The following is a 13,524-nucleotide window of genomic DNA, read 5'->3' as shown; positions in this document are numbered from 1 at the left end:
TCAGAGCCAGTTTCGCGAACTTGTGACCAGTGCACCTTGCACCGCGCCCTGCATTCAGAGGGGTCCTACATTTGGAGTTCAGTGCTTTGCATTTGTGTTTTATAATTCAAGTCCAATGAGACAATGGGGCATACATGGGCAAGCAGTGATGGCGAACCTATGACATGTGTGTCAGAGGTGACACACGAACTCATTTTTTTGGTTGATTTTTCTTTGTTAAATGGCATTTAAATATATAAAATAAATATCAAAAATATGTCTTTGTTTTACTATGGTTGCAAATATCAAAAAATCTCTATATGTGACACGGCACCAGAGTTAAGTTAGGGTTTTTCAAAATGCTGACACACCGAGCTCAAAAGGTTCACCATCACTGGGCTAGGGACTTGGATACTTGAATCATTGGTCTCAGTTCTCAGTACCACAAGGGGATGGATTCTTGACTTCCCACTTCCCTGTCCCCTGGTGCCTTGGTCAACCCTGACTCTCCTTTCTCACACTTGCCCAATGACTACTGCCACCCCCAACCCATAGCACATCTCCTCATCCCCAGTAGCTACCACTGTCGTCCTCCTCCTGCACAGTCACAGGAAAGGTTAAGTATGGGTGCACATACCCTATGCCATCTTGGGAGGGGGCATGGTCACATGGCATCTAGGGAGCAAAAATGTCACAGAACATTTGGAAGGTGAATGGTGGGAGTGAGCCTCTTGCCCACCTCTATTCCAGGTACTGAGCACATTATGGCATATAAGTTGCAACCCCTTGGGAATCCCCCCTTTGCGGTTGGTTGCTGCAATGGGCCAGTGGGAAGGAAAGATTTACTTACTCTTACCACTGCTGGGTCACAGAGCATCAGTCTGGTGGGAGGAGGGTATGGAGCATGTGTGCTTGCATGCTAAATTTCAAGATGCAGCCCCTGGGCACCTGTGAGTATCTGCCCTCCCTGTATATACCCCTCATGCCTAAGATAGCATGACATTAAATAGTACATTAAAAACCCCCTGATAGGTTGCCAGAAACCACCAAAGAAAAGGAAAAATTTTGTATTTTAATGTCTTCAATACCATTTTCCCTGACTTTTGAACGGGGAGGGGGGTCCCACATTTTCATTTTGCACTGAGCCCCACAAATTATGTAGCTATATCTGCCCAGAGTGAGCACTTTTCTTATTGTTGACAATATTATAAATTTCTCCTATTTTCTCCCTTTTTGTGCCCTCCACCCAACCCCCACCCCACCCCAAGTCTTCCCCATACTATTGTCTATGTTCACAGGTTATTCATATCAGAGTGAGCAGTTTTAAAACATAGTTCACCAACCATTGGGAATTCTGAAACAGAATTTTTCAAATTTAATTATGCATAAGGATATTCCAGAGATCTTCATTTTTCTCTCGTCCCATCCCCTAAATATTCTTATTAAGCCTGGGTGGGCCTCCAAATCTGCATTTTACAAGCATCCTAGATGATTCTACTGCAACTGGTTCACCAACCACACTTGGAGAAATACTGGATGCTTAGAAGCATAGATTCTGAAGCCAGGCAGACTAGGGTTTGCATCTTAGCTTCACCACTAACCTTAGGGTAATTAACATGCATATCTAAACCTCAGTTAGCTCATTACAAATGGAAATATTAATATCACCTTCAATGTGTTGTATTAAATGTACATAAAACACTTAGCACAATGATTAGCCCATAGTAAGCCATCAATAAATGTTCTAAAATACTTAAGAAGACTGTGAAGTCTAGGTCAGTGGTCGGCAAACTCATTAGTCAACAGAGCCAAATATCAACAGTACAATGACTGAAATATCTTTTGAGAGCCAAATTTTTCAAACTTAAACTATATAGGTAGGTACATGGCTATTAACTTAGTTTGGGTACTCCTAAGGCTTAGGAAGAGCCACACTCAAGGGGCCAAGGAGCCACATGTGGCTTGCGAGCCGCAGTTTGCCGACCACAGGTCTAGGTGGTCGGTACACTAGAGTTTGTTATATTATGTGAGTTCTCCTATATTTCTACAACTTTTCAAAATGAAAAGCAATAGCTAGAATGAGAGGGAAAGGTAGAGTATGGAAAGGGGGCTCAGAAGCTTGCAATGAGTCAGCTCCATAGGTCTCCAGGTAGGAGGCTGGTGCTTCAGTGTCAAGGATTTAGCAGACGTTCAGTAAATTGAATTCAGGACAAAAAGAATCTTCACAAGAATATGTCCCAAGGACCTTCTCAGACTCATACTGAAAGGAACTAACCATTTCCTTCCCCTAGTTTATGAATGGGCTGACACATGGGGCTATGTGTATTTTATTTAGTAAAAGGGCATCTATTCACAAGAGCTAGTCCAGCGGTTCTCAACCTGTGGGTTGCGACCCCTTTGGGGGTCGAAAGACCCTTTCACAGGGGTCGCCTAAGACCATCGGAAAACACATATATAATTACATATTGTTTTGTGATTAATCACAATGCTTTAATTATGTTCAATTTGTAACAATGAAATTGGGGGTCACCACAACATGAGGAACTGTATTAAAGGGTCGCGGCACTAGGAAGGTTAAGAACCACTGAGCTAGTCAGTGCCCAGAAAGGTTTTACCAAATGTTAAGTGTGCCCTCTAGTGTTCACCTTCTCGGCTTTCTTCCTAAAGTGGTTGATCAGGCTCTTGCTTACATTGGAAGTGAAATTCTCCAAGTTGATCTAGTCATTGAGGTGGTGAAAATATTCATTGTCCACTCTGATTATGCAATGAATGTGCAGATGTAAGACTGGGGTGGCCTCTTATCTAATAATGCCCAGGCTCAAAGCAGTGCCCAAACATCTTTATCCACTGTGCCCCAGCACCAAAAAAAAAAAAATAGAACTTTTAGGGCAAAGGCGCTGGCATATCCAGCCAGGGACAGTCAAATATGGTTAGGTACAATGGAAGGAGTGCATGAATCTTTCTGTTCCTCATTGCCTGGATGGCCATAAACATAGCCATTATGGAGGCCATAGGTCTCGTTTCACAATATTCCTGTTTTAAAAGGGCTTGAAAAAAATCTCCTTTAAAAATCAATGGTTTTTTTTTTTCTTCTAATAGCCTGCAGCAAAAAATATTTCCTCATGCAGGGTCAGGATACTCAATAATAACTACTGATCTCAAGGAGTCAAGTCAGTGCATGTCTCAATGTATAATTATTGCAATCAGATAATCTGACGCACCTGGAAATGGAATCCAAGGGCCCTAGATCCCCAAAAGAAGCTGTTCCCTCATATTGGTGAGAGTTCCCCCTGGCTCTCACTGAATATTCTCTTCAAGACAGTTACATAAATTGCTTTTTTAAATTATGCTCCAGAAATACTAATTCATCTGCAATACTAACACTTTCCAGAAACACTCCAGGTCTGCCAGCACCTACAAGCCAACTTTTGCCGACTCCTGTAAACAGCACACATATTTACTTAGTTTTGAATCAAATATATTATCTAATAAGATTCATAATTTTGTTTCCACAGGTCCTTCTGCATAATAAAATTGAAGGATTCTGTGGAGGTTCCATTGTTAATGAAAAATGGGTCGTAACTGCAGCCCACTGTATCAAACCTGGTGTTGAAATTACCATTATTGCAGGTAAGTAAATAAGGATAGTACTCTACAACATCTTCTATAAGACTAGTATATCATATTTTATGAAGGTCTAATAGGATAATTGTTAAATAACTTGGGCTAGTGGTAGAGGGGCCATGTTTTCAAAACCCAACTTGCTTCAACCTCCAACCTTTCCAGAGTTCTTTGGTGTACTTTTATTAGCACTCACTTCAGTGGGGAACAATTATTTATTGATGTCTCCATTTCCCTACCAGACTGAGCCTTCCCAAAAGCTGTGTCATAACACTTATCTTTATATCTCTAGTGCCTGGCACAACCTGTAGTGGACCCTCTAACATTTGAATGAATGACCAAATGAATGTATTATTTGTGAGCAAAAAGGAATCAAAATACTAGAAATTGGGGAAGTCTAGAATAAAATTCATGAGAAGTAGATTCATTACCACATGTGAACAATGTAAGACTTGTAACAGCAAGGGTGAACAGAACCATGTCTATGATGGGTCCTGAATCACTTTTTGATCTAAAAAGTATGCCCTGGCCCTCATTACATTTTATCTAAATCATACCAATATAAGATTGAGATCTTTGACACTTGGCTGCCAGTTAATTCAGTGATGCCAAGTGGACACTTTGAAAATCTGTTTCTTTATGTGAAAGGCTATTTGTTACTGAAGAAAAATTTGTTTTGAATGGGTGAAATGCCAGTTAAGTAAGTGATGCTAGGTGGACACTTGGAAAATGTGTGTCTCTATGAGAAAGATAGTGACTGAAAAAGAAATCTGTTTTCAATAGGTGAGCATAACACCGAAAAGGAGGAGCCTACAGAGCAAAGGCGAAATGTGATTCGTGTTATTCCTCACCACAACTACAACGCAACTATTAATAAGTACAGCCATGACATTGCCCTTCTGGAATTGGATGAACCTTTAATGTTAAACAGCTATGTAACACCTATTTGCATCGCTGACAGGGAATACACAAACATCTTCCTCAAATTTGGGTCTGGCTATGTGAGTGGCTGGGGAAAAGTCTTCAACAGAGGGAGATCAGCTTCAATTCTTCAGTACCTTAAAGTTCCCCTTGTTGACCGAGCCACATGCCTTCGCTCGACAAAGTTCACCATCTATAATAACATGTTCTGTGCTGGCTTCCATGGGGGAGGTAAAGATTCATGCCAAGGAGATAGTGGGGGACCCCATGTTACTGAAGTGGAAGGCATCAGTTTCTTAACTGGAATTATTAGCTGGGGTGAAGAGTGTGCAGTGAAAGGAAAATATGGAATATATACCAAGGTATCCCGGTATGTCAACTGGATTAAGGAAAAAACACAGCTCACTTAAAGAAAAATGTATCTCCAAGGTTCACATATTTGGGATTAAAAATGAACAAGGTCTTTTACTAACTAATCACTTTCCCCTCTCATCAGATTTGAACATATTCATTCCGTGAATATTGCTTTTTCTTTTTATGGGGAGAAATCTGTCTAGAATTGATATTTTGTAGAATAAATAAATTAGAAAATCAAATCATTTGAGAAATATAGTGTGGTAATAATTTGTGACCATGAAAAAAAATGTGAAGTTATTTTCTTCATCCTGATCATCAGGCATTATATTTCTCCAACAGCAACTCCCTGATTCTCCCTCCTCAGCAGCATTCCATGTTCCAGATATTTCTTACTTCTCCCACCGAAACTTCAATATGTATTATATCAGATCCAGGATATTTGGTCTAGTCCATCACAAGTCCAACACCACACTCATAAAGGAAGAACACTGGAACAACTGACAGGTTAAAACTCATCAGAAACACTACTTCTTTTTCTGTAACTCTTATATCTGCATCCTTTATCTTTTACAACTTCTAATCTCTAAATCAGTTTTTCTCTTTCTCTCTCTTCTTTTCCCTACACATAGAGGAGGGAAGGGAAGCATAATACTGTTTTACTGGTATGCACAATGATATATATCTATCAAACCCAGACTTGCCTTCAGTTTAGTCTTGGATTTGCTTATCTGAGCATAGGGATGAAGTAAGGTCTAAAGAACTTAGGGGGAAAGTTCCTCTCAGAGAGTCACGTTATTAAATACATATATAATGGAAGGGATGACTTATCAGAATAGTTCCCTAAGACCTTGTAATTGTATTGTTATGGAGCTCTGATTAGAAATGGTTCTATGAATTCAAATGACATGGTATTATAGCTAAGAAAGCTAAAAAATATTAACAGAAAGAGATCAGTTTGCAGTATAGAACTAATAGAGTCAGCAAGGAAGAATTCATCAGTGTGTCTCCAGTGCTAGCCAGGGCTAAGGAAGTTGCCCAGATTAGAGAACAAGAGCATCATGTACCCCTAATTAGTGTATCCCCACAGTGGAGAAGGGTAGAAAAGGCTCACAGACATAAGTTATTCCAATGAGCCAACTAACTCCTCGTCTTCTGGTTTCATGCCCACCAAGCACCTTTTGTTTTATTATAATCAGACCTTCAATATTAAATTTTCTAGAGAGTTGCTAACCAACCAGCACAAGTACTTCAATCTGTTAGACAGAATATTTCCTTTTATGAATTAATAAACTGATGTCTTGGGTTCAGACCTTGGCTTTTTTAAATTTGGTTGATGTGAATCGGTCACCCCAGCCAAGCCACACTATTGCTGATTTCTTACAAGTTATTCCAATTAATACTCTAGTTTTTCAAAATAAATATCAATAAATGTATTTTTAACTTCTCAAAAAGTGTTTGTTGTTGAATCATTCACAGAAAAGGATCCCAAACACTACATTCAGCAAAGCAATCAAAAGAATATGTACAAAAGCAATATAACACATCAGAGATTTGATGCTTTGTTAGCACTCAGCTTTTATATGAGGTAGTGTGGAGCCACCTGGGACAACTGAGTTTAAATAGCTGAGAATATGGTCTTGAATAATTCAATCCACCTTTTGGCTTTGATTTCTCCATTTGTATAATGAAGGTGTTTGACAGATGCCCTCCAAAGGCCCTTTTTGACATTGATAATCTGATTATATTCCTTTATTTAAAAATATTCGAGGGATGACTGTGTACCACACACTAATAGTGTTCATTAAATTTGTGAGTTACATATTTTGTGAGTTAACTAAAATAATGTATGTAAAATGCTTTGTCAGTGCCTACTACATTACTACACAGTAGATGCTCAATAAATGTCAGCTGAATCGGAATCCATGTTTATTCCAGGGTAGGAATGAGTCTTGTATTGAGTGTCATGAAAAGAGGCCATACTTAACTAATGAGTGGGATTGAGATTTCATGAAAAAATAAAATAAATCAGTTCTTCTATTGTTGGTTAAAGGAGGGAAAGAAGGAGGAGACACTAATTGCCCACCTTATGTTTAAGGTGGATACTAATTAATGCATGCAAACTAGTTACTTCAAATTTGAATGACTAAAGGTCTGTAGACCCAGTGCTCTGCAATCCATAAAAGTGAGCCACTCTGGCCTTATTGCCATGGAAACCATCCATTCCTTACAAAGGCAGCAGTGGTAGCATGGCATTACAGTTTCTGTGCCTGGTCTACCCTGTGGCAAAGAGAGAGCTCCCGGGCCCCTAACTCTCTAAGCCAATTATCCATTTTTCCATGAGCTTGGAAATGACTGAATTGATCATGAACCTCCTGTAGCATGTTGCCACATTAAAAATATGGGTCCTGTAAGCCCATCAAAGAGCCAGCAGCATCAGAGCCAGGCCGTCACTACCGAGGTCCTAGGACATTTGCAGTCATATAAGAATCATCAGTACTTTCAAAATCTCTGTAGCTACTTAACCTAAATGGGCTGAAGCATGCTGCTGCAGTATTGGAAGGTACAGGTTAAAACAGAACTCTTGCTGAGTGAAGAAAAGTGTGTTAATATAGTGCAGTCATTTTAACTTGCTGTTTAAATATAACTGCTTTTGATTCTTTCTGAATATTAGTTGCTTAGTGATGATAGGAACTAAGTACAGTCCAATTTTCTCTGCCAAGGGAAAAAGAATGGGTTTTCTCCCCAACTCTCTTTAACCATGACAGACCAGGTCACAAAACTGCTTCATTATAACTTTGCAACAACTTCTGAATGCAATCTAACAATATCCGATCTACGTATGTCAGAGCTGCAAAGGCCCTTAGACACTATACAGACCACTCTGCCCATTTAACAGATGAGGACATTGAAGCCAAGATAAGGCCAGGCTCAAAATAACAGTGGCAGAGCCAAGATTAGAACTCAGGTCTCCCACTCCATACTATGAAAGTGTAGTGCTTTCAATTGGAGCACTGCCTATATTTTTAGAGCAGCTGGGGAATTCTGCATTGGTGGTAATCCCTCAGCGAACTAGAACTGAAAACTGCCTAGAATTCTCAATAGTGATAACAGATAAACAGGTGACCAAATCAAGAAGACCAACAGATAGCCTGAAAAGCAGAGTGGCAGTCAAATAACAGACTGGAGCTATCATCTCTGACTCATAGCAGGAACTCAGTAAATACACGTGGAATGAACCTATGCTGCTGGTGTCTGGCTTTTAACCCAGCTGAGAGCACTGTCAGATGTTACATTTGACTTCTAGAGCATGTCTGTCAGTGTCATCTGGCACACAGTCATTCAAGCAACATTTCAACTCACTTCATTGTAACTCTACTGGGTAAGACATATGCAGCTCAGAGACATCAGGCTACTCCAGAAGCTATTGCTTGAGGTTTGAAAGAAAGCTTCAAAAACCCACTGGAGCTGGGACTCTGACAATGCAGTGCAGATGTGGGTGACTAGGAAACACATTTCAGTGGTTAACAGGCCTGTCTGGGCAAAGCACTCAGAATCACCGCTCCTTTTGAATCTGAAGCTTATGCCATCTCTAAATCTCATGATTAAAACTACAAAACAATCATGTTCTGCAAACTATGGAGGCTTCTGATGAGAGTCACAGTAGGCAAAAGACTGTGGCATCCCTATCCTTTTCATCCAGTCCAGGTACATAGATCACTCTACTCATTTTCTCTAATAGTACTTTCAAGGCAGACCGTTTTCACCCTATCTTCAGGGTTATGGCTTGCCTTGAGATTGCCAGAGTTCCTCTCAGCCTCTACTATGGATAAAGTTATCAGAAGGGAAGAACAGCAAGGAGACCCTTTCTTATACATATAAAGCGGTAACGGTTTCTGGAACAGGACCAACGTTTCTACACACTATCACAAGACAGTAGTATTTCAAACTACTGGCCAGATCAATTCACTCTGGTAGGAGAGTTACCCACTTAGTTGAGAGATGAATAAAAATAGGAACAGAGATAGTCCTGATTCTAAAGACTTCGTTTTAAATGGTTGCTTCATTGCAATGTTAAATATGAGATCCTAATCTATAAAAAGTTGCCAACATAGTAAATCTCCTGGATGCTCTCATTCTTAAACTTTTAGGAATCCTGTAGTATTTAGCTTCTCCAGATCAATAACCATGAAGTGGCTTAAGTACTGACCTCATAAAGAAAAAGAGGTCTCATGATGTATACATTACATGCTTCAGTAAATATCTACATAAAAAATCGATTTCCCTCTTGGAATATATTACAAAAAATAAGCATGCATTTTCATATTAAAACTCAGCTCAAGAATGCAACAAGTCTCTGAGAAACTCAGTGCATGCTTGTTAATGATCCAATGTATAAATGAAAAATGCTATTACTGACGACATCAGTGCAAAACTTAGTCATTTAAGGTAGGAATGAGATAGTCATCCTGCACACATTATGGAATATGCCATAGGAGGGGAGGCAGACAAATATAGAGAAACCTCCTACATCCATTTCCTGCCAAGGATATAAAAATAAGTTATCACTAATTTCCAGTAAATGTAAAAAATATTAGCTGATAAGGCTATAGTTATAGCCCTGGCATTTTCCTCTCCTGTTAACATTTATTGCTTTTGTGTTTGTGCTCTCCAGAGCTGTATTAACCTCTCTTGTCTATGCTTTGAATCTTCATCTTGATAGGTATTTTGCTGTTATACTTTGTTTTTGAGTCAGCTCTTGGGTTTCATTTGGATTTTGAAGTTTTATATCTGAATTAAACTGTCATTCTTGGCCAAAAAGATTTAATTTCTGTCAATACACCTCCAATATTTTTCACTGTCCATACTCTCTTCTATATGCTGTTTCTAGAGTTCTAGATGATCATGCTTAAGATCAGAATCTCTGCTTACTTAGTTTAGAAAAATGTCAATTTAGATAACATATGTACTAAAATGATAGCTACACATTACCTAAAGTTGGGTTATATTTCATAAATCTTAGCACACTCCAAAAAGGAATTCTACTGAACACTTACTATGGTCTTAGCACTATATCTGTTTCATAAGACAGAATCAGTGGTATGCTGGAACAGGCTTTACAAACTCCTAAATGCCAATTTTGCGCATCTCTTTCCAACTCCCAGTTCAAAGACTTCATGTCAATAGTTTCGAATCTGCCATGGTAGAGAGATTTACACCATAGATATTGACAAATGCTACAAATACATGCTATTAAAGAGACCCAGTTGTTTAACATTTACCAACATACCAATGAACACAATCCAATGATTTGACTAAAAATTCGTCGTTTTTATAGTCCTGCTACTCAGTTATTATGAGTGGGCACTAACTACACTATAAAATAAAATGTAAAGTTGTTTAAGGAAGCTAAATGTTCATGAGCCAAAAATATTGAAAATCAGACCTTTAAAATTGTTCTCAGATGGCAACAGGTAGTTATTTTATTCTGTAAAATAAAACATTTCCTTAAGTGCAAATATTTCTCCTGCACAACACTTTCACACATTGTTAAGTCAATGAAGGTTTATTCTGTGGTAGTTTTCTGCTGGTATGTTAGTTCATAGTAATTTGTAATTTATTTATAAAGACTGCAGAAGTGTTCTTAACTGTTATTTTCAGATGGCATAAAGATTTTAAAGATTCCCACAGGCATGTATGAAAGGTAAGTTTGGCACAGGGTTTTACTACATTTCAGTCATCGGGGACAAAGTATTATATTTTACTTTTCCAGTACTGAATTAAGGTGAGCAGAATTGTTTAGTGTAAAATGTTTCAGACATATAAAAATATACAGAGAATAATACCATGAACTTCCAAGTACCAACACTCATCCAATCCTTTTCTTCCCCCACTCATCCTTAATTTGGTGTTAATCACTCTCCATCATATCCACATACCTTTACTATAAATTACCCATTATATTTTGTCTTACATATTTTAAAACTTTACAAATGCAATCATATTGTATCTATCCTGCAATTTGTTTCTTGTGAGATTCACTGATGTTGATATGGATAGCTCAGATCATTCATTTTAATTTCTATCTAGTATTTGATTATATGATATGTCATGATCTAGTTACCTATTCTAGTATCCATGGTCATTCATGTTGACTACAAATGATTTACTCTTGCAAACAATTCTGCTATAAACATTCTGGCCCATGCCTCCTTGAGCACCTGTGAGTGTTTCTCCAGGGTAGATACTTAGGAGTGAAACTGTTCAGCCACAGAGCATTCACTTTGACTTCACTTGGTATTAGCAAATTGCTCACAGAGTTGTGACAATTTATGCTCCTTGTAGCAGTGTGGAAAATTCTTCTTGCTTCATAATCTTCCCAATACCTGGTGTTTTCAGCAATATAGTCAGATTTTTAAGCTACTAATATTCATATTTTAAAATACCAGCTTTGCAACAAATTCAGTGATTTTATTTTTTTGTTTTATTGCTTAAAGTACTATTACAAAGAGTATTACATATGTCTCCTTTTTTTTTCTCCCCTTGACCTTCCCCTAGCCTCCCATACCCCCCAGTGTCTTGTTTCCATTGGTTATGCTTATATGCATGCATACAAGTCCTTCGGTTGATCTCTTTCCCATCCCCCCAACCCTTCCCGGCCTTCAGTGATTTTAAAACTAGTTGTAAATGTACCGGTACAGTCTAGTGGCCTCCCTGGGGTCAGTAAAGAGATCATTTTAGCTTCTAATATTAAATTTCAAAATGGCCACTGTGATTTTCCCCTTTAAGTATTTTTATTATGGTTGAAAAATTAGAACCCACTTAGTTAATAATATTTTATTTCTTTTCATTTGATTTCTCTCATAGCTTGCCATATAAGAGAATAAAATGGGCAAAGGACCTAAATAGATACTTTCCCAAACCTGATATACAGAAGGCCAAGATTCATATGAAAAAATTCCCAAAGTCACTAATCATCAGAGAGATGCAAATTAAAACAACAGTGAGGTATCCCCTCACACCTGTCAGAATGGCTACCATCAACAAATCACAAGTGCTGGTGAGAATGTGGAAAAAAGGGAACCCTAGTACATTGATAGTGGGAATGCAGACTGGAGCAGCCACTATGTAAAACTATATGGAGTTTCTTCAAGAAATTAAAAATGGAACTGTCATTTAACCCGGTGATCCCACTTCTAGGAATATATCCTAAGAAACCATAAACACCACTTAAAAAGAATATAAGCACCCCTATGTTCATAGCAGCACATTTTACAATAGCCAAGATTTAGAAACAGCCCAAGGGTCCATTAGCAGATGAGTGAATAAAAAAAACTGTGGTACATTTACACAATGGAGTACTATGCAGCTTTTAAAAAGAAAGAACTCTTATATGTATGAACCTGGAGGGTATTATACTAAGTGAAATAATCCAGTCAGAGAAAGGTAAGTATCACATGATCTCACTCATATGTGTAATCTAATGCACAAAATAAACTGATGAATAAAATAGATTCAGAGACATAGACACATGGAACAGACTGATGATTTCAGAGGGAAGGTGGAGGTGGGAGTGTGGGAGGGGAGTGATTAACCAGGGAACTTAAATGCATATATGCATAGGCCATGGACACAGACAATAGAGTAGTGAAGGCCTGGGAGGGGCAGGTACAGGGTGTAGGGGGTCAATGGAAAAAAAACACAAATGAACAAAGAAGACATCTGCAATACTTTCAACAATAAAGATAAATTACAAAAAAAGGAGAACATTCACTATCGAACTAAGATAAAAACTATTACATAAGAAAATCTTCAGCACATCTAGCTCTCATGCTTCAAATCATTCTGACTTCTTCTCCTGCTCCATTATATTTTAATTTCTTCTTCAGCCTGGTTGTATTTAGTTGGTTATTTTCATAATAATTGAGTTAGTGAGCCTATCTCACAAATACTTAAACAAAATGTACCTTTGAAATGGTTTACATTTTATTTTGGTTTGGGTATAAGGAAAGTTTCGTTTAGCTTAAGGAATACATCCTCACAAAGTTCAACTTCATTGGCCCTTCTCAATATAACATTATATTGTGTTGAAATTATCTCCTCAGAACTTAATGGGCTAATTTGTACATATGAAAATGAGATTATCAACAAATATTATGTAGACCCTCACCAAGTGAAAGGTAAAACTTGAATATGTCATGAGCCTTACTACGGAAAATATATTTTGAACTAAAATGGAATTATGTTTTTTAAATGGCCTGTTGTCACTTTTATTAATTTCCTTTTGTACAATATAAAAGGTTCAGGTTTTGTCTTTAATACTGTTGTGTTCCCAAGCATATTGCTGTCCTTGGGCAGGCCCCATAAGACTAATTGCAAACTTTCTATTCCAAATCAATGTAGGGAAGGGTACTGAAATGTCATAAAGCAGGGGTCCTCAAACTACGGCCCGTGGGTCACATGCAAATACAAATATTGTATTTGTTCCCATTTTGTTTTTGTACTTCAAAATAAGATATGTGCAGTTTGCATAGGAATTTGTTCATAGTTTTTTTTTAAACTATACTCCAGCCCTGCAACGGTCTGAGGGACAGCGAACTGGCCCCCTGTTTAAAAAGTTTGAGGACCCCTGTAATAAAGTGATTTCTT

General features: G+C 38.1%; 1 protein-coding gene across 1 annotated transcript in view; it reads left to right on the top strand.

Moving 5' to 3' along the window:
* F9 (coagulation factor IX) overlaps positions 1-6,187 on the top strand; it is a 38,730-nt gene extending 32,543 nt beyond the window's left edge. The window contains exons 7-8 of the mRNA XM_036306138.1: positions 3,495-3,609; positions 4,384-6,187. Of these exons, the coding sequence (XP_036162031.1) occupies positions 3,495-3,609; positions 4,384-4,931 (663 nt within the window). The 3' untranslated portion in view covers positions 4,932-6,187. The remainder of the gene's footprint in view (positions 1-3,494; positions 3,610-4,383) is intronic.
* The last annotated feature ends 7,337 nt before the right edge of the window (positions 6,188-13,524 follow it).

Source organism: Myotis myotis, unplaced genomic scaffold (assembly GCF_014108235.1).
Source record: "Myotis myotis isolate mMyoMyo1 unplaced genomic scaffold, mMyoMyo1.p scaffold_m19_p_4, whole genome shotgun sequence".
Lineage (NCBI taxonomy): Eukaryota > Metazoa > Chordata > Mammalia > Chiroptera > Vespertilionidae > Myotis > Myotis myotis.
Note: the sequence above shows the minus strand (reverse complement) of the source record. Positions and strands in the feature narration are given on the sequence as shown.